The 21,914-nt window shown below is 47.8% G+C and overlaps 2 protein-coding genes across 8 annotated transcripts in view; both read right to left on the reverse strand.

Moving 5' to 3' along the window:
- The window catches only part of CLEC19A (C-type lectin domain containing 19A), a 29,309-nt gene extending 22,924 nt beyond the window's left edge, over positions 1–6,385 (reverse strand). For 3 of the 5 annotated variants that reach the window (XM_082429208.1, XM_082429209.1, XM_082429212.1), the window contains exon 1: positions 6,075–6,385. In XM_082429208.1, coding sequence (XP_082285334.1) covers positions 6,075–6,162 — 88 coding nt within the window. In that variant the 5' untranslated portion in view covers positions 6,163–6,385. The other 2 variants (XM_082429211.1, XM_082429210.1) reach the window with 2 other exon arrangements.
- A 6,152-nt stretch (positions 6,386–12,537) lies between these two features.
- Positions 12,538–21,914, reverse strand: part of SYT17 (synaptotagmin 17) — an 83,471-nt gene continuing 74,094 nt past the window's right edge. For all 3 annotated transcript variants that reach the window (XM_082432555.1, XM_082432556.1, XM_082432557.1), the window contains exon 8: positions 12,538–13,944. In XM_082432555.1, the coding sequence (XP_082288681.1) occupies positions 13,748–13,944 (197 nt within the window). In that variant the 3' untranslated portion in view covers positions 12,538–13,747. The remainder of the gene's footprint in view (positions 13,945–21,914) is intronic.

The raw sequence follows: 21,914 nt of genomic DNA on the forward strand, positions 1-21,914 counted from the left end.
TAGAAACAAGGATTAGAAGGATCTTAGAGGACTTTCTTTTTTTCTTTCTTCTTTTAAAAAAATATTTATTTATTTATTGGTCTGTGCTAGGTCTTAGTTGCAGCATGCAGGCTCTTAGTTGCAGCACACAGGATCTAGGTTCCCTAACCAGAGATCGAACCCGGGCCCCCTGCATTGGGAGCGTGGAGTCTTAATCGCTGGACCACCAGGGAAGTCCCTTAAAGGACTTTCATCAACCTGGAACCCAGAGTAGCCTTTGCTAATTTGTGTCTCTCTGGGGAAGAGATCTCTATAGCTTTATAGCTTGACACTCAGGTAGTGATGGTGACATTATAACCAGGGCCAACCCTACTGAGCTTCCGTCTGAGCCAGGCGTTGTGTCAGGTGCTTTGTACATGTCAATTCATTTAGTCTTCATACATCCTACAAGGTAGGTGCCACGATCATCCCCCTTTATAGATGAAGAAACCAAAGCACAGAAAGGTTGAGTAACTTGCCTGAGGTCACCCAGCTCCTAAGTGGCAGAGCTGGGTTTTGAAGCCAGGATGTGTGGCTCCAGACCTAATTTAGAGATTCCTGCTGCATTTAAGCCCATTTCCTTTTGTCTCAATCTTGATGGTCTGGTTCTTTATTCATCCCCTTATTCATTCAACAAGTCTTATTTGAGCACCTACTTGGTCTCAGGTAGTTGGCTATGTGCTGGAGATACTGTGGCACACTACACAGAGGTGACCTCTGACCTCATGGATCTTACACTCTCTGGAGGCTGACATTAAGAAAAATAAGCACAGAAATAAAATGTCATTAATATACAATTAATATGGATTTGTGTCATGCTGGCAAAAACTTGAGGGAGCAGCGCTCAAATTATTTTGGAAACTGGTCATTTGTTTGCCCCTTTTCTCTCCCTAGTTGAACTGGTGGCCGCCCCAACCCTGCCTTCAGGGTGTCCACTGGTGATTATGACAGGACACAAGAGTGAGTCCCCTTCCGGATGGGGAAAATAAAGGTGTTGCCACAGGAGCACCTAAAAGTGGCACATAACCCAGATTTGGAGATCCAGGAGGCTTCCTGGAGCGGGTGATGTGAGACCCCCACTGAGACCTGAAGGATGAGGAAGAGTCAGAGGAAGAGTGTTTCAAGTGGCGGGCACAGCATGTGCAAAGGCCCAGAGGTATAAGAGAGAAGGGAGCATTTGGAGAATTGCAGAAGGTTCAGCCTGGCTGGGAATTTGAGAGAGGGATGAGGCTGGAGGTGACGGAGGGGAGGGGTGGAAGCGGGGGGGGGGGGTGGGGGGGGAGGGATGCACAAAGAAGCTTGTTGCTCTGGAAACCGAGGCCAAACTACATGGTATTTTACTTCAATTAGCAGCACCAAAGGCCCCCAGGGTCTCCCAGCTGGGGTGGGAGTCAAAGCCTTTGGAAGCTCTGAGCTTGTTAAGGAAAGAGGACATGCCATCGGAGTTCAGGACTTGTTTTTTTAATCTCTCTCTTTTTAAAAGAATAAATTGTCACCTTCCCACACGATCTGGCTGCTCGCTCCCCTGGCCCCAGTCCAGCCGCCCACAAACACACTACCCTGCTGCCTCCTGCCCAGATCAGCCTTGAGAGCCAGCTGGGAGTGGAGGGGGAGGCTCTGGGGGCCACATTGGCGGCCTCCCCACCCCCCCATCACTACTGGGCCCCAGATGTCCCAGGGGGTCGGAAGTGTCTCCCAGTGTCTGGGAAGGCGGCCACTGGGAGGGCTCTGTCACCTTCATTGCCTGCTGTCTCCCTGGTCCACACATCCCACCCTCAGTGGGCCCTTCCCAGTGAGCCCTGGCTCTGGGGTGCAGAACTGCTGGTCCCAGGCCTCTCATGCCTCAGCTTTGCTTTCCCTCCTTCCAGGCTGCTCTTGTGGTCACATGATACAAAGGAGACAGCACTGGGTGCTTTTTTATATTGCTCATAACAGTGGCCATTCATTGCGTGGTTAGTATAACCGTCGAGACCAAACTGGGAGGGGTATCTGTATCATCCCCATTTTATAGGTGCAGAAACTGAGGCTCAAAGACGTTAAGTCACTCGCTCCCACAGCTAGCAAGTGGCAGTGTCAGGATGAGATTAAAGTCTGATGGACTTGAAAATTCCTAAGCACTACAGTGCCTCCAGAAAACATCTTTTTCTGGTCTTGGTTTTCTCATTTGGCAAGACAAATATATTAAACGCCCAATTTAACAGCATTATGGACTGAATGTTTGTGTGTCCCCCTCCAGTTCATATGTTGAAGCCCTACCCCCCAGTGTGATGGTATTTGGAGCTGGGGCCTTCAGGAAATTAGGGCTACATGATGTCATAAGGGTGGACCCCCATGATGGGGTTAGTGCCATTAGGAGAAGAGGAGAGACCAGAGCTCTCCTTTCTGTGGCCATTTGCAAGCCAGGAAAAGAGCTCTCACCAGGAACTGAATTGGTCAACACCTTAATTTCGGAGTTCCCAGGCTTTAGAACTGTGAGAAATAAATTCCTGTGGTTTAAGCCTCCCAGTCTATGGCATTTTGTGATAGCAGCCTGAGATAACTAAGACCAACATAATTAAGTAATAATTCAATGTTTCCTGGGTGCTTATTTGGCTTGAGGTCTGTGCCCTCAAGTTGCTCACAGTCTGGAGGGAGGAATGCATAGCACACATGGCAATGAGTCCTCATATACTAAGGGACATTCTAGAAATATGCAGAGGGCTCTGTGACCATAGAGGAGGGGTAGGGAATGGGTTAGAGTGTCCAGGTTGGGGTACTCTAGGATCTGACTCTATGATACAGACTGGAGGGTGGGGAAGGGTGTACTCTAGGAAGTAGGGACACCCAGTTGCCCAAGCCTCTGTGCTCCAGCCTCAGAGCTTAGACTCTGGAGTTAGATGACTCCAGTTAGAAACTCACCTCTTTGTGCCTCAGTTTCCTCATCTGTAAAATGGGCATGATGATAGTGCCTACTTCACAGGGAAGCCAGTGCCTGGCTTATAGTAGGTGTTCTAGTAAACATGAGCTATTACAACAGAAACAGCCTGGGCCCTGGAATAATCCTGGTGCTGACTGCACAATGCCAGTTTCTTGGAGGGGAGAGGAAGAGGCTACAGAACTTGACTGATTCTCCCTTCCCACCCCTGAAGCCCTGCAGAAGCAGGCCCTGAGCATCAAAACGCTTTGCTAGAATTTCCTTTGCTGTGGAAAGTTCTTGGGCTCAGGAGCCAGGAAAAGGAAACTTTTTTATGGTTATGGTTGAAGATAACAGCAAATATTTATGTAGCTTTTACCAGGTGCCAGGCCCTCTTTTAAGCACTTAATATTTGTTAATCCACGTAAACAAAGTGATCAAAGCCAGGTTCGGAGAAGGGTTTTAGGAAAAGGATCTAGTCTGGCTAAATCCTTCCTAGTCTCTCAGAAGTGTCTAAAGGTTTGTTTCCAAAGCAGATCTAAGGGTATGGCTGGGTTGCACTATTTGCGTATATTTGCATGTTCATGAAGGTCCAGAGCAGTGGGATGAAGGATGGAATGACCCTGTTCTGTTTTGTACCTAAAGGCTCGGGATGCAGGAGAGGAAGAAGAACCAGGCCCACTTTCAGTAAGGAGGGCTATGGTTGTGCGCCCACCTTCATGGTCTGCAAGGGCTCACCAAGACCCCAGATAAGGCCTCTCTAGTGACACATCAACACACACACTCACACGCACACACACACCCACTTGACACACGCACACACACTTAACTCACACGTTCTCTTCTGCATTGAAATCACTTTCCTCTAGCAGATTTATCCGCTCAGGCTTGAACTGGGCTTTCTGCTGGACTGGATGGATGATGACCGTGGCCAGATTATTTGGCCTCTGTAGGCCTCAGTTTCCACAGCTGTATTGTGGAAGGATTGGGCCAAGTGGATTTCCGGGACCCTTCCTTCCAACTCCAACTCTGAGGTCTCCAAAGTTGCTGGGTTGGAAGGGATCTCAGTCTCCTCATCTGTAGAGTGGGACTGAGGCATGGGGCTAGATGTCTGGAAGTTCCTTTTTGAAGGCATTTTGTCACAGCAGAAAACTGTGTCTCCTGGTCAATTCTATCATAACAGCAACAACCACAGTGGCAGAAGTAGTAAGGTAATAAGCCATTTTTCACGTGCTTTCTATGTGCTAAGTGCTTCACTTGCATGATCTCATTGAAGATTCCCCAAAACGTTTGATGGACACCACTATCATCCTCACTTTCCACAGGAGGAAACTTGAAGCTCAGAGAAAGATCCCATGGTCTCAAGCTAGTGAGAGAGAGAGGACTCCCCATCGCTCCCACTCTCAAACTCAGCCTCAGGACTTTCCTCTTATGCTGGGCAGAAAGGCAGATCTTGGAACACGCAAATATCTTTCAAGGATATTTTGTCCAACTTCTCTCCTGCTCACCCATTGCACGGATGAGGATATTGAGGCACAAGAGCAAGCAGGCAAAGACACTGTTATGGACTGAATGTTTGTGTGCCCCCCAGATTCCAATGTTGAAGCCCCAACACCCAATGTGATGGTGTTTTCATGGGGTCTTCGGGAGGTGATTAGGGTTAGATGGAGTCATGGGGCCCCCATGATGGGATTAGTGCCCTTATAAGAAGAGGAAGAGAGACCAGAGCACTCTCTCTCTCCGCCATGTGGCTACTTGCAAGCCAGGAAGAGGGCCCTCACCAGGTAACAGATCAGGTGGCATCTTGATCTTGGACTTGTAGCCTCCAGAACTCTTCCTGTTGTTGAAGCCACCCAGTCTGCGGTATTTTGTTATGGCAGCCCGAGTTAATACAGACACTCAGAGAGTTTATGGCAGACCAGAGCCCCTGATGCTTGCCCAAATGAACCGACCACCCTTTATCTCCCATCACTAGGGTTACCAGATTAAAAAAAAAAAGAATTCCCAGTTAAATTTGAATTTCAGATAAATAAGAAATAATTTTTAGCATAAGGTATGTCCCATGCAATATTTGAGACACTTATAGTAAAAAAATGATTTATTATCTGAAATTCAAATTTACCTGGACATCAGGTATTTTATCTTGTAATCTTATCACCCCACTATTTAAATTCCCCTCAACACTGCAACTGCCCAATAACATGGCTTTATGGGGATCCTACGGATGTTTTATTACAGTGTTAGTTTTATTTTAATGGGGATAGAAATAGTATCTCTGCCACAGAGTTATTGTGAGGATTAAATAAATCCATATGTAAAAAGTGCTTAAAACAGTGCCTGGCATATAGTGAGGGCTACAAAAGTATCAATTGTTGTTATTGGTATTATTATTATTATAGCTTTAAACCATGTTTGGAAAGAACCCTCCCGGTAGAGGTGACAGGCAAGATCCTCCACCTTGAAGGGACTGAAGGACTCGGGACTCTTCCTACCCCAGAGTCAGCACCCTAGCCTCCCTACTGCAAGGGTGAAGAAATTGAGCTCATTTGAAGCCCCGCGTCCTCCAAGTGGGACACTGGGAGGCCACATGCCCGAGGCTGATGGACCCCAATCCCTGGGGACACAGAATGTCCGCAGAGCTGGGTGTCACTGGGCCAGGCCGCCAGGGAGGTCACTAGAGGGACTATGTCCTCCTGCCTGCCCAGCTCCCTGGGAACAGCTGTCACAGCCAAGGTGGGAGTGGGGAGCCCAGATGCCAAATCCCTAACAAAAATACCATCTTCAGATCTTCCTGTGGTGCCAGGCACTTTCCCCAGATTATCTCATCTCCCTTGCACAGTAGCCCCAGAGGGTGCCATTGTGACCACCGTTTTCTGAAGGAAACTGAGGCTCAGAGAGGTTAAGAAACTTGTGCCAGGTCATACAGCTTTTAAGATGCAAAGCTGGGATTTTCCACCAGGTCTCTTTGCGTCTGGCCCTAGCACAATGCCCATGAGCTGGAGGGAGAGGAGCTGGAGGGGCTGACGGGAGGCTCAGCTTGGCCCCCCCAACATTCCTTGGGTCGGGCAGGCCTGCAGGCCAGGCGGCGAGGCCTCACTGACAGCTCAAGCATTTGCGGGGTGTCCTCCTCTCCACCTGCTCCCGGCCCTGGCCCCGTGCTCACCTGGGCTGATACTGATGTCCGTTTGCGGAAAGGCCTGCGCGGAGAGGAGGGTCAGGACGGCCGCGGCCCACGGTCCCCACCTCTGCATCCTGGGCCCCGAGAAAGCCACCTCGCGGCCTGAGCAGAGGAGAGAGGCCCTGCCGTGGGAGCTCGGGTCCTGACGGCTCTCCTGCCCAGAGCTCAGGAGGACTGGGTAGACCCCAGTCTCCTCCCCCGCCCCTCCCCTGACTCCTGTTTCCTCCCTGCACGGCCGCGGGCAGCTCAGAGTGACAGCCTGAAAGCTGCCCCTGGCCGGCCCCCTTCGGAGAACTCAGAGGAAGCGCAGCCCTGCTTCCGAGCCACCGAGTGGCCTTGGGCACGTGCTTGCTTCCCTTGAGACTCTGTAAGATGGGACAATAGCAGCGCGCACATCCCAGCCTGGCACAGCAGATAAAGCATCTCGGAGCCCTAGGAGGAAATAGTACCAGAAGGTAAAAATACAAGTCAGCATCTAGGGCAGAGGTCTCCTGGGCCAAAGCCAGCTCACCTGTGGATGTGATTTGTTGGGTCCATGCTGTGCTTTAAAATTTCTAAAAATTCGTTGTCAGGGTGTAAGATCAGGAGATTTTAAGTATAAGTCGAGATTTCTGCCTCTGCTGAGAATCTGAAGATCTGAGAAGACTTAGGCCTCCTTTGCACATGGGCACAATTACGCGGCGCTGAGAAAGGGCTCCCCCTGCAGGCGGGGCCCCAGCGCTTCGGCTCAGCGGGGCCCCAACGTGTCGGCCCAGCTCCGAGGGCATTGGATTCCCCGCAGCGAGGAGGAAGGGCAGGCGCATCACCTCCTGCAGGGTCTCTTGGAGGTTAAAGGATGTGCCGGTAGAAGGTTCTCGACACAGAGGAAGTGTTCACCAAAAAGAAGCAAACGTTATCATTAGTGTACAGTTCTAGCGTGTTCAAACTTAAAATAGATCCGCTGGTGTTTCATTGGAATCTCACTGCATTTACGAATTGATACCTCTAAAAATCAGTCTTTGTGTAGCCTCTGCCTCGCTGAGCCTCACTTTCTTCCTTTATAAAATAGGGGATAATAACAGTACCTACCTCACAAAGATTAAATGTAATAATTTGTAATACTTAGCATAGAAGCTGGCAAGTAGTAGGTGTTGAATACCTGATGGCAAATTTTTGCTATGATTGTCACTGATCCAGTGCAGGTCTTTTCCTGGCTTTCCCTGCACACTCCGTCCTTTCTCTCCCGAAATGCTCAGCCAGGTGCCCTGACACTTCGTGTGGCTGGCATTCACCAGGGCTCAAGCGTGCCCCAGTCGCTCACTTTCTCTCTGGAACACCTGCCACTGTGCCTGTGAGGAATAAAACTCGTGCCCACGCAGCGTGTTTTGCCGGCCCACACGGGGCTGAAAGCCTGCCAAGGCCTGACTCAGGCTACGAGCACAGCCCAGGCCCAGTTTCAGCCATGGCATAACTCATGTCTACCCGTTGTCTCAAAGCTTTGTGCTGATGCACCCCAGAGCATGCACATTTATTTATAAATGACATACGTTTATTATATAAGTGATGTGCATCGTGTCTGTTATAAAAAAGCCCTCCCCCAAATTGACTTTTTAAAAAAGTTGATACAAACTATAAAAATGGAAGAAAGTTGGAAGGCTCTCTCCCCACTCCCCATCATCTGGTATGCTGACTGTACTTTAGAGGCCCCTGCTGTCATGGAAATCAAACACCCTCTGTGTGAATGAACCAGGGGGAAAAGGAGGGTCGTCAGACACAGGGAGCTGGAAATGCTTTTGAAAAGTGGAGGAGCCTTTGACTTGGCAAATAAACCTCCTAAATGATCTGTGTTGATAATACAATATGCGATGGCTGGAGGTTTTGGTAAGTTGGTTCATGCCCCCTCTCTGGATGGAAACATGTAAAGTGTTTGTGACACGCTCATTCCCAAGTGTGGTCCACGGACCAGCAGCAGCGGCATCTCCTCGGAGCTCGATGAAAATGCAGAACCTCAGGCCCCGCCCCAGGCCTGCTGAATTGGAATCTGCATTTTGACTAGATCCCCAGGGAGTCATATGTACATTAATGTTATGAAGCATTGTTCTAGACAGGGGTAGGCAAACTTTCTAAAAAATTCTATTTTTTAAGAAAAATTGTTGGTATTTAAGGCGTACAACATGATGATGTGATATACATATATAGAGAAAAATGATACCACAGTCAAACTAATTAACATATTATCTCCTCACAGGGTTACCTTTTGTGTGTGGTGAGTGCACCTGAAATCTACTCCTTAGGAAATTTCCAGTGTTCAGTACAGCGTGAGGAACTATAATCATTATGCTGTACCTTACATCTCTAGACTTATTCATCCTACATAACAGCAACTTTAAATTTTTTTCTGTAAAGAGCCAGATAGTAGTGGCTTTGCAGGCCACATGGTCTCTGTCACAACTGTGTGAAAGACTTTAGGAATGGGCCTGGTCAGGTTCCAATAAAACTTTATTTACAAAAACGAGCAGTGGGCTGGATTTGGCCCATGGGCCATAGCTTGCTACCCCTTGCTCTAGACCTCAAGTTTACTGGCTAGAAAATAGATAATTTATTCACTTAACAAATAGGATCTTTGCTGCCATTTGGAGGTTGTAGAGGTCTCTATGTAACACAGTATATATTTTCTGGGTTCTTAAAGACATTACTCTTCCCCACCCCCCGGCCCACGCATACACACACGCATACACACACTGTGCTCATGGTGGCCTGGGGGTTTGGTGAAGATCTATTTCTTTCTTCCTATCATCTGTCTGCCTATCTATCTATCTATCTCTTCTAGTTTCTTAGCTTTTTAAAATTGTCATTTATTTACCAGTAAGTAAAACAAAGTTCCCTTCCCCTCACCACCATTATAAAAGGGACAGTAGAGGCTAGTTTATTTCATGCCTTTCAATCCAGGCACATCTGTATCTGTGTTCAAATTCCAGACCTGCTTCTGTGTGACCACACACTGATTATTTAATCCGTCTTAGCTTCAGTTTCCTCATCCGAAAAATGGGGACAAATCAATACTTTTCCTCATACAAGTGCTTAGAACAATGCCTGACACATAAATGCTCAATATATGTTAACTACCATTACATCACTATGTAATCTTCAAAAATACTGAATAGGAAGGTATAAAATTGAGAAGCAAAACAACTTCCCAAAAGTTAACCCCTGCAACCTTCAGGGCAATGTCTTCCAGTCTCTTTTCTAGACATAAGTTTTAAATTTTTACTTAGTGGTGCTCATTCCTGAATTATTTCAAATGGTATTTTTGACCATGAAAAAAGAAAAGGTATCCCACTGGTGGTGGAAGACAGGCCACCCAGAAAGGAAAGGAATTCTTCCTCTTTCCCTGCAGTGATTCCCAGCTTTCTGGGAGTAAAATATCAGTACCCAAAATAGCTGTTTCTGGTGCCCTGGGAACCATCACATCTGGGCAGGGCTGGGCAGAGGTCATAGCTTCTGTCAAGTCCCAGGGGGTAGACTGGAGTCCTGAAGGGTTCTGGAGTCCCCAGAGATGAGACAGCTCAAGATGGGCCCTGGGAAAATAGATGCAGATTTAAAACTTCACACCACCGTTTCTACTCTACCTCCTTCCTTTGAACTCAGGTCCCCGCACCCTGAAGAGGGTGTGTAGGTGGCCCATGCATCTCCTTTCCCACCTCCTGGCTGAGAAGGAATTAATTAAGATGCTAATTAAACCGGGTAGGTGGCCCACAATAGGGCACCTGGGGTCCAGGTTTCTATAGAAACCAAGTCATTTCTTCACCTTTCAACACATTTCCCTCATCTCCTGACAAACTATCCTTGGAGACATGGATGGCTCTGACATCTGTGCTTCTGCTGTTCTCTCCAGTCACTCAGCAAACATTGCCTGATGTGTGCCCAGTAGGAATAGCCATCACGTGCTGTGTGTTAAGCCTTTGCAGGCATTATCCCGGCTAATCCTCACATCACATACAACCCTATGGGGTAAAAACTGTCATCCTATTTTCAGATGAAACAGCCCAGCAGAGCGGTCAGCCACACCAGCTCTGTATAAGTTTGTTAGGGCTGCCGTAACAAAGGACCACAAACTGGGTGGCTTAAATAACAGAGCTTCATAGCCTCATAGTTCTGGAGGCCGGAAGTCTGAAGTCCAGGTGTTGGCAGAGTTGGTTCCTTCTGAGGGCTGGGAGGGAAGGAGCTCTCCTTGGCCTGGGTCTCCAGGCCTCGCTCCTTGCTTGTAGATGCCGTCTTCCCTCTGTGTGTCTGTCTCTGTGTCCTAATTTCCCCTTAATATAAGGACACCAGTCGTATTGAATTAGGGCCCACCCTGATGACCTCATTTAACCTTAGTTACCTTTAAGGACCCTATCTCCCAATACAGTCACATGCTGAGGTACTGGGGGTTAAGGCTTCATGAAGTATGTGAGTTTGGGGGGAGATACAGTTTAGCCCATACCAGGCTCTAGAGTCAGCTGGGCCTGGGCTGGTATTCTAGCTCTAATGCTCACTTGCCACTTAATCCCATGAAACCTCGGCTTCCTCATTTATAAAAGAGGAATAATAACACCGCTCACGTGGGTTGCTGCATGAGGACTAAATGAGATGCTTAGCACTTGGCACGGTGCTTAGTCAGCCTCGTGGTTATCGTAAACGAGGGGAGCAGATGCTGGGGATGCCCCACTCCCAGCCCTCGGCCACCTGAGTTCCCCCGATGCTGAGGTGGGCTGGGCCATGCAGAGGGACAGCTGACTTGCTCAGGCACATGCCCCTCATTCTCTGCCCGGGGAGTTCTTGGTGCTACCCAAGCTGGCTCAGCCCACACAGGACAGTCCTGTATTGCCAATCATTGAACGCCTCCGGGCCTTTACCCTCAGGCCCTGAGAGACGAGGGGCAGTAGTTAAATAGTCCAGCCTCCCCACAGCGATTATTCTCAAGTGTATTCTACGTGGGCCCCCAGCACGACTGAGCCCCAGCTGCCCACAATGCCAGTTAAAGAAGCCTTTGTGTTTCTCCTTCCCCTGACTTATCCTTCCATTTATGCTTCCTGGGCTCACCTCCCAAATAAACCATTGGCACCCAAGTCCTTGCCTCAGCGTCGGCTTCTGAAGTGCCCCATGTAAGATAATGAGGAAACTGAGGCCCAGAGCAGCTCCGCGGCTTGTGTGAGGGCACAGGTAGGGTGTGCTGGGCCTGGGGTGTGAACCATGGCTTCTCTGGCTCCAAAGCCCACGGGCCCAATCACCGTATAACCTCATCTCTGGTCCTGAATGCCTGTCCTGTATCTGTCTTTGCTCATTCTGTTTGTTCTCTCATATTTTTATCCTCTTCTGTACAACCATGGGAAGGAAGCCATTTTATAGAGAAGGAAAAGTTTCTCCTTTTGTCTCCTTACCAACATAACCTAACTCAACCTCCCTGCCTTTCCCCCTTGACCTTCATGCCATCTCCACTCCAGAGTGAGAGACACCAGAGGGACCCACGAGGGGACCTTGCAATGCCCAATGTGGCCAGAAGGGGTGAAGCCATCTCAGCCCACAGGGGGTTTACCTAAGTCAAGCCCCTTTTATTGGGCATGGCCAATAGAAAGCTAAGTAGCCATGGCTCTTGCCCTGAACAAGCAAATAGTTTCATAGAAAAAAGCGTTACATTCCTCACCTGGAAAATGGGGATAATAATAGCTTCTTCATCAAAAGGTTGTTGTGAGAACCAAACAAGACTGTGCAGGTATTGGGCTTAGCACACAGTAAGGCCCCAAGAGTTAAATAGAAATATAAGCTTCTTGTGGGGAGCTTCTTGTGGGGAGGAGCTTCTTGTGGGGAGCTGTCATTTCTGTCTTGGAAAATCAGGAAGTGGTAGTTTAAGCTGGGTCTTGATGATAAGTATGAGTTGGAACTATTAAGCTGCTGGTAACCATGACGCTCACTGAATGGGGAGAGCCTGTCCAGGAGATAGCGTGATCAACAAAGCCCTGATTACTTCATCTGAGACCCTGGATCCAGCTATGCCTGAAGCCAGGACTTCCTTTGTTGCTTAAAGTATTTTGTGTTAATTTCCTGTTGCTTGCAATGGGAGGGACCTAACATAAATCCTCGTCTTCTCTTTGCACGGGTTCTCCTGTCAGTCGTCAGATGAATATATCTTAACGTTTCGACTGTTCTTCCTTCCCAGACCACACACTAATCTTACCAACAATGTCCAGCGTGACCGGTTGTCTGGTTATACCCACTGTGGCCCTCGAGTCTTCCTGCTGCGGCCGTAGGTATCATGGGACAGAGAGAAGCCATCCCTGTGTCTGATCTGAATTCTGGAGCCACAAAATCTGTGAGCATAATAAATACCAGTGCTTTGAGTCGTTGGGATGATTTGTTACACAGTGGTAGGAACTGAAATACCCTCCTACCCTCCATGCCCATGTGCATGAAGAAAAAGATAACTCAAATGCATGGCACAAATAGATAATCTTTAATTTCAATAAATAGCTCCCCATTATACCAGACAATATGCTGTGGGAAAAGATACAGAAGCATCCAACAGAGAGAGAGATCTATTCTAACTACACTAATTTCTTAGCACGAGAGAAATGACTTTGGTTCACACACAAACACAGGGCGATCCTCAGGGTGTGACGAGGAGGGGTATCGTCTTGGATGGGGGATGTGGCAGCCGTGGTGGCCATTTTATTCCAACTGTCCTTTGCTGGTCTTCTGTGAGTCACAATCGCCATGATTCGGTCAAAAAATGTTACTTCTGCTCTATCATATTTTATTTACTTGACTTACACACACGCTACTGTTACTGAAGGTGGGGTCTTGACAGACGGGAGGACGCTGGGTGAAACTTCACTGACGGGCGAGGCAGAGAGAAGGGAGTACTCAGGACTGAGGTCCCGGCCCAGCGCCTTGCTCACTAAGGGGACACGCAGGCGCACACACGTGCTCACCTGAGGGCACACACACCAGAACATCCGCATACATACGCACAGGGAGTCCCCAGAAAGAAGCTAACACAAGGACGAGTTCAATTAAGCCAGGAGAGCCTTCTTACACTGGAATATTTTTTGTTGCCATTTGGTTTCTCCAAATAGTCTAATCTATTTATCACATCCACTAAGGAGAAGACAGAGTACTTACACTTTTGGGGAAAGGTACCAGGTGTGAAGAACCCCCTAGGAACGGCAGCCCATTCAGAAGTCACCCAGTGGGTGTGCATTTTGGGCATGGGGGGGGTCAGGCCTCCCAACACTGGCCAAACTCTTGGAAAATTTTGTCTCCATGGAGGTTGGCACCTTTGGGGAGGCCCTTTCTCTGGTCTGAGGTTGAAAGTGCGTTTTGGGGCAGGGGAATCCACAAGAGCAAGCACTGCCCATAAGTCTCAGAGCAGAGCCCACTCAGCTCATGACCTACAGACGGGACTTCTGGAAAGTTCTCAGGCCTCGCTCCTTGAGGGCGGCCAGTTTGTGATCAATGGTCAGCTTCCTTTCAGTTCTGAGAGGAGTTGTGTGTGTGTGTGTGTGTGTATGTGTGTGTGTGTGTGTGTGTGTGGTGATGGGTGCGTGTGCAGGTGTGGATGTAATAGTATACATATATGGCATATTTTTTGTCCTAAGTTTTCTTCCTTTCTTCACAGATGAAAGCTGCCTTCCCCGCAGCCCTCAGGTCACCTCCAGCGACGCAGGGGACACGCGGTCACACTCGGCCCGGGACCGCAGGCTGTGCCACTGCTCCGCGGCCGTGCGGTGGGCACTGAGCATCCGCCGCCAGTGGTTGGATTCTGAGGGGCCTGAAGAGTACTGGCCGATGACGATCCTCCCGATGAAGTCGTTGCTGCTCTTCATGTTGTGGCCGAACACTAGCCAGAGGGGCGAGAGGAGGAGGGGGCAGGACAGGAGGCAGGAGCAAGACAGAGGCGTTAGTCTCCACACTCCTCAACTGCAGATGCAAGGTCCTCGCTTTCAGGACACTGTTACTTTCAACCGTGAGAATTCCCCGATTCCCTCATCATCCTCCCACGAGTCCCTTGGCTGCAACTCTAAACTTCCGACCCGTAGACTCACCACACTGTCCTCAGGGCACTACAGCCGGACAGTCCTGGTGGAACTGCCAGCCACCAGTGGAGTCCAGCTGAGCACTTAAACCAGGGTTCTCAAGCCCGGCACTGTTGACACTGGGGCCTGGATAATTCTTTGTGGGGCGTCCTGTGCACTGCAGGATGTCCAGCAGCACCTCAGGCCTCTACCCACCAGATCCCAGTAGCACCCACTGCCCCCAGCTGTCACAACCCCAGAGTCTCCAAACATGGCCTGGTATCCCCAGGGGATCAATTCATTCCAGATAAGAACCACTGGGTCATGGGGCCAGACATCCTAGGTGAATCCTGGCTCTGTCATTCAACAGCTCTGAGACCCTGAGACAAGCAAAGGAGCCCCTGTGACACTCAGTTTCCTCCTCGGTTACACAGGAATCTTAACAGTACTTTGAGAGCTTTCAGTGAGATAATGCACACTGTGCCTGGCACTCAGTAAGTGCTCAATAAACACTACACTGCTCTTTTGATCCTCAATTTCTACCTCTTGACCTTTTACAAAAGGGACTTAGGCAACAGGGGCAAGTTTCCTGAGAGAAAGGGCTCCAGCAATTTCTCCTCCCCTTGTTGCACTGCATGTCTCTTTGGAAGGCTGTTAATTCCCATGCAAGCTTAATTTGCGTCTTTCAAGCCTAATGAGATAGTTAGCTTGATTTATCTTCCCAGCCGAGTTCCGCCTAATTCCTTATCTGCATGTGGGTAGTCCAGGCATGCCATCTCACTAACGGGGAAGCAGGCTGTGTCTGTGTTATAAATGAAAGACTACAGAATGGGGACTATCACAAATTCACCCAGCGTGAGCAGAGCACAGGCAGGCTGGATCCCAGGAGGGATGCCCATTATCAAACAAACCAGCTAAAATATGCAGCCCAAAACAGAGCTTGAATGCTAACAAATCTCTGTTTTCCCCTGTGGGGCTCACATCAAGAATTCCAAATGTAAAAATATGGGGAAAAAAAGAAAAGTGGAAAAACAAAAACAAAAATCCCATCCATTGTCTTTAAACCCAAAAAAAGACCTAGAGTGAACCAGGCTAAGTGAAACGCTGTGCCATCTCCATCAAGAGCGTCCCGTACCTGTCAGCTCCGTGAACAAAAACTGGACCATGTATATTTTTTGTACATTTGGTAAAGTGTTCACTATGCATAGGTAGACCTTATTTATATGAAAATCCCTTACAGAAGAGAAAAATTAGGAATAGAATCTTTGCTTAATAAAGGAAATTGCTGAGAAGCTCTCTGATGCATCTGAAAAAAAAAAAAAACTTTTTTGAATAGGTAACATTCAGGACTCTTGAACTACACCTAGTGGGCAATGTAAGTTTTAATTTTCACCAAATGAAAACAAGTTACCAGAGTCCCCTTCCCCATGGGCCTCAAATCTAAAGTAAGATATTAGGAGACCATTTCAGGCCCCATTTGGTTTTCTTTCCTGGGGGCAAAATGTTATATCTTCCTCTGCCTCTCCAAAGCTCAAAAATGAAAATGCAGAAACATCCTAGTCAATAGGTGTAGGTTTTGCTTCCTTGGCAAGTGGTTCTAAGAAAGGAAATCTCAAAGGTTCTCATGCACTGTTGGTGAAAGAGGAAGCACATTCAACTTTTGGGGGAGGTTCACAATATTTGCTCAAAATAAGAATGTCATTACTCAAGATCCAGCAACTCTACTTCTAGGGATCTGTCCCATAGAATTATCTGCTCAAATGGACAAAGATAAACGTACAAGAATTATCCACTGTAGCAGGGGTTGGCAAATTAGAGCCTCAAGCCAAATCTGGTCTGTACCGGTTTTTTGTAAATAAAGTTTTACTGGAACCCAGTCAAACCCATTTATTTACATAATGCCCGAAGCTGCTTTTGTGCTACAGCAGCAGAGTTGAGTAGTTGCAGCAGAGGCTGTGTGGCCTGCAAAGCTGAAAATATTTACTAGCTGGCCCTTTACAAAGAAGTTTGCCAACCCCTGCTCTAGAACATCATTTGTGAGAATGAAAAATGGAAATAACAAAAACACTTCATGATGAAGTGTGGCTGAGGCTTGTTGGTGCCTTGCCTGCCCCCTCAGCCCACCCCAGGGGCTACCCATAGCTTCTGTTGCTGCCATCCTACCATAAGCGTCCGGTGCTCTCTGCCTGGGACATGCCAGTGTATGCTGACAATGTGACTTTCGGTAGGGGCCTTGGGCCACTCAATAGAAACGTGACCTCTGAAAAGGCTGGGGACTAGGGTCAATCCAAATCCTAGACACCAAGGCTTCAGTGCTCTTCCCTGGTTGGTGATCCTCGGAGCATGCTGCCACACGTCGTTACTGGGAGAATTAAGTGCTGTCCATACACGACTGGAAACTCACGGCCGGTCTCTCCTGGACTCTGCCTTTTGCTGATTTGAGTCTGTAACCTTTCACTTCAATAAACCGTAACCAGGAGTATAACAGCTTTTCTGAGTTCTGTGAGCCCTACTAGAGAATCACTGAACCTGACGGTGGTCCTGGGGCCCTCCCGAGCTGCAGTTACCCAGGCATCAATCGTCCTTGATTGGGGGCTTCCCTGGTGGCGCAGTGATTAAGAATCCGCCTGCCAATGCAGGGGACACGGGTTCGAGCCCTGGTCCAGGAAGATCTCACATGCCGTGGAGTAACTATGCCCGTGTGCCACAACTACGAGCCTGCGCTCTAGAGCCCGCAAGCCACAACTACTGAGCCTATGTGCCACAACTCCTGAAGCCCGTGTGCCTAGAGCCCGTGCTCTGCCAACGAGAAGTCACAACAGTGAGACGCCCACACACCGCAATGAAGAGTAACCCCCGCTCGCCACAGCTAGAGAAAGCCCGTGCACATCAACAAAGACCCAACACAGACAAAAATAAATAGATAAATTAATTAATTAAAAATTTTAAAAATCGTCCTTGATTGGCCTGCCTCCCTTCCTGGTCTCACTTCCCCAGCCTCTTATTGGTGTTTCCTGGGATCACCTTCCTAGTAGCCTGCATGCACCCACGTCCTTGTCTTAGGATCAGATTTGGGAGCACCTAAACTAAGACTGGAGAGGACTAATCAAATAATTTCTGATGTGACAATACCATGGAAACCAGAACCATGGTAAAAAATGAGACAGACCTATATATACAAGATGGAAATATCTCCAAGACGTATCGCTAGGAGACAAAATCAAGTTGCAAAACAGTATACGTAAACACAATCTCTTTTTGCTTAAGAAAATGTTAACATATAGAATAGAAAACAGTATCTGGAAGAATATTCACAAAATTGTTAAGAGTAGCTCTCTCTAGAGAGAGGAAACAGAGAACTTGCCACTTTCTCTACTTATTATGTAAGTATGTACAGTTTGAACTTCTTACAAGAATATATTATTTTGGAAAGAAAACAAAGGAAAAAAATAAGTCGATATTAGACAATCAACATCGAAATCACCAGAAGGGGCAGAAGGATGAACGGAAATCTGATAGCCTACGTTCCTTATCCCAATGTGCAAAGTAACTTGGCTTGGTAAATCACTCAGCACTTGAAAGGTGGTCGCTCCTCAGTGATTCAGCCCTTCTGATGGGAAGCAGTTGCTGCTATGGCCATCTGACCTAATTGGCAGGCTTTGGGACTTGCAAATCACTTGGTAAAGTTATGGCAATCTTGACAGTCTTTTAAAAACCATACATTTAAAATGCAAATTATAACAAGCTGAATAAAACTAATGACTTCTATCATAAAAGTTGCCTGGGAGAGTATCAAGATTTGCCATCACTGTAAATTCTAGGGAGTGTGAGAATAGGGAATTAAGACTGGATATTTATTGGATCCAGAAAGGGGCTCAGAGACAGGAGACCAGATACCCCTGACCACTCCACTTTGTAGACAGGGAAGCCAAGTCACTGAGCAAGCTGGTGAGACACTCGCAGTATTTGCAGCAAAAAACCTGTAAAGGAAGCAAATTCCTCACAACTAGATCCCTACATTTCTCCTCTTTAGAAACAATAACATCTAGAAATTTTGTTGTGAGGCACCCCAAATATCCCCACTGGCTGTTATGGGGGACTCGTCTCACTGCAGTCAACAGTATATACCAGCAAAATGTATAGGCTCTAATTTACCCTCATCATCTGGAGGGAACTTCAAAACAACCTTTACAAACCAGAGAGTGACAAAAAGGCATAGATGTCAACAAGGACCTACTGTATAGCACAGGGAACTATGCTCAATATCTTGTAATAACCCATAATGGAAAATAATCTGAAAAAGAATGTGTGTGTGTGTGTATGTATAACTGAATCACTTGGCTGTACACTTGAAATTAATACAACATTGTAAATTAACTATACTTCAATTTAAAAAAAAAGGCATAGATGTCACAAATTCCACGCACAAAACCTGTGAAGAGGGCACCTCACACTTCCTCTTAGATCCTATTTATTCTTCATGGCTTTAGACATAATTCAAATAAACTTGGTCATGTGGTTTCCCCATCTGGTGTAATTTAAATTAATCTGGTAGACTGTGACTACCAGACAGATACCAGAACTTAAAAAAGTACAACAGAACCAGGGCCATTTGATGAAGGGGCAAACAACCCTTTTCTCCTTCATAGAGCCCGGGGAAATTCACTGTGTGATCATTTATTTTTATAATTAAGATTATGAATCAGTAAGAAAGCTCAACGTCCTGGTTAATGGGTCAAAGGAAGTACAAACAGTTTTCTATCAAACAGTTAAAACTTTAAAGCCTTTTTTTTAAAAAAAAAAAATTTATTTATTTTTCGCTGCGTTGGGTCTTCTTTGCTGCGCGCGGGCTTTCTTTAGTTGCGGCGAGCGGGGTCTACTCTTCGTTGCGGTGCGCGGGCTTCTCATTGCAGTGGCTTCTCTTGTTGCGGAGCACGGGATCTAGGCGCAGGGGCTTCAGTAGTTGTGGCACACGGGCTCAGTAGTTGTGGCTCGCGGGCTCTAGAGCGCAGGCGCAGTAGTTGTGGCGCACGGGTTTAGTTGCTCTGCAGCATGTGGGATCTTCCTGGACCAGGGCTCGAATCTGCGTCTCCTGCATTGGCAGGTGGATTCTTAACCACTGCGTCACCAGGGAAGTCCCTAAAGCCTTTTTTAAAGTTTAAGGGGAACGCGTTTGGCGAGTAGAAAATTTACTCACACAAAACCCCTTTAGTGCCCCTCCCCCAGTGATCAGAGTACAGCACCAGGCATGCCAGGAACGTGCTCTGTGCCCTGTCACACTGTTCTCTCTCTAACCTCGACAAACCTCAGGCACCCTGACGGCTACAGTCTCCAAGGATCACCCTCTGTGTGGACCAGTGAGTCACTGAAGTCCAGCTCTATCCTCAGACGTGGCGTGGGCACACCTGGCATATTCTACTTTCTGAAATTTATCTCTAAAGAATCACCAACATATTGAAACCATGTACAAGCCCCTGTGTCCTTGTCATGTTGCAGCAAAAATAGAAATGAGGTTTTTTTCTTTTCTGACAAACAAGGAAAATAAAGGAACAATGGGTAGGCTAGGGAAACAACATAAACTGGCCTGAGTTAAGCAATCCTAGTTTTACTTTAACTGATACTCGTCCTTCACAAAGCTAACTCCTTAAAACACTCTCTGACTCATGTGAATTACATCCTGCACCTGGTATTTACATTCCCTACACTCTCTTGTAACAATTTATCCCTTGTAGCATTCTTCATTTCCGAAAGAAGGTCACCAGTGATAGCCCAGAGATGAACAGACCTAATTACTGGGCTGCCTGACGCCAGCTGTGACTGTTTTAAATTTTTGCCAAAAAAAAAAGAATACAAGGCCGTCACTGCTTTGATCCTTATCACCTATCCCAGACCTCAGCCCGTAAGACCTCTCCTGGGACTCCCCTGGTGGCCAAGTGGTTAAGACTCCGTGCTCCCAATGCAGGGGGCCCGGGGTTCGATCCCTGGTCAGGGAACTAGATCCCACATGCGTGCCACAACTAAGAGTTCCCATGCCACAACTAAGGAGCCTGCCTGCCGCAACTAAGACCCAGAGCAACCAAATAAATAAAATGTCAAAGAGAAATGCACACTTAGATATACATCCCAAGGAGGGGAAAAAAAAGACCTCTTCTAATTCCCCGAAGAGGGGGGCACAGTTCTTGAGGCACTAGCCTGCTGTGTTCCCTTTTTGTCTGGCAAAGAATAAAGCTACTCTTTCTCCTCCAAAACTCTGTCTCCATGTCTTATTTCAGCATCCGTGTAAAAAGAGCCCATATTTTGACATCAATATCTGTCTGCTTCTGTGGTGCCGACTGCCATGGCAATTCAGGTTAGGGAAACACAACTGGCAAAACAAAAGCATGATGAGAGGCACCGATGGGCTCAAGGCTTTGAAGGAACATGGAGAGTACCACTGCTTTATGAAGCACCTACTATGTGCATGGCCCAGGGCTAAGCATATCACATGGATTAACTCACTTTCTCTTCATAGCAACCCACTAGAATGGGGTTTCTCACCCTCCGCGCTGCTGACACTTGGGGCCAGATCGTTCCGTGTTTTGGGGGCTGATCTGAGCACTGCAGGATGTCCAGCAGCACCCCTGGCCTCTGCCCACTGGATGCCATTAGCAGTCCTCTCCCCAGCTGTGACAACCCAAAGTATCCCCAGACATTGCCAAACATAATCCACCCTTTCCCCTTCCACTGAGAACCACTGCTCTAAGGCAGCTGCTGTCACCGGCCCATTTTACAGCTGGGGAGCCCGAGGCCCAGAAGTGCAGGGACTGCTCCAGTCAACATCCACGTGCCCTGAGTGAGTCAGGGGCACGTTGAGGCTTTCACGTGTTGATATGTGCTGTAAAAATGATTTTGTTCTTTCCCACAAGAGCTAAACTCTTTTGGTTGCTAATTTAGTTTGCCAAGGCAGACGGTTCTGGAAGGGAAGCTGGACGACTTAGAGTGTGGGTGTGATAAACACTGCAAATGAAAAGGAAAGAAAATCTTGATCTTTACCAGTGGGAGCAGACTTGGCAGCTACCCAGTTTGCAGGTTTGGTTCACAAGGTGACACCTCCACCTGCACAGAGACCCCCCGCCTCATGGAACCCCGCCTCATCGCTGTCCCCTGCAGTCCACCTCTGGATTGAGCACGCTCCCGCATTTCTGAAAAAGCTGCATGAAGCTACCAAAACCCATCCCAGCTGCTTCACGGTCCTCCTGAACTCCTCACTGTGGAGGGATCCCCACGTTTCATCAGGCTGTTCAGGAGTGATCTCAGCCCTTGCAGGAGCCCAAAGCGGTCTGCACGCCCCTGCTTCCTCCCCTTCCCCCTCCCCACAGGCCACTCCACAAACGTACCCATTCTCTTTTCAACTTTTGCAAAACTTCCTCAAATTACAGTTGGTCCCCTGCATCCATAGCCATGAAGGCCATTTCATAGAAGGGACATGAGCAGCCACGGAGTGTGGGATCCAGGGTAGGTCTGGAACCACCTGCCTGCAAATCTCTGTTTTCTTCTCTCTGGAACCTAGAAGCTGTTTCAGGTTTTTCTTTAAAACCAGGTAGATCATTATCACTTCCCTGGGCCTTGGTTTCCCCATTTACACAATGAGTGGGTTTACGTAGGATTTAAGGTCCCTTTCAGCTCTGAGATTTCTTCAGTTCTAGTTTCATCCCTGATTTAAGGGTGATGCTTTTCATGCTTTCTTGGCTCATTTTGTGATTCATAGCAGCTGCATGGATGGAATTTTTTCTCCATGTTTTTCCTTCTAATAGTC

Source organism: Balaenoptera physalus (assembly GCF_965194825.1).
Source record: "Balaenoptera physalus genome assembly, chromosome: 16".
In the NCBI taxonomy this organism is placed as follows: Eukaryota; Metazoa; Chordata; class Mammalia; order Artiodactyla; family Balaenopteridae; genus Balaenoptera; species Balaenoptera physalus.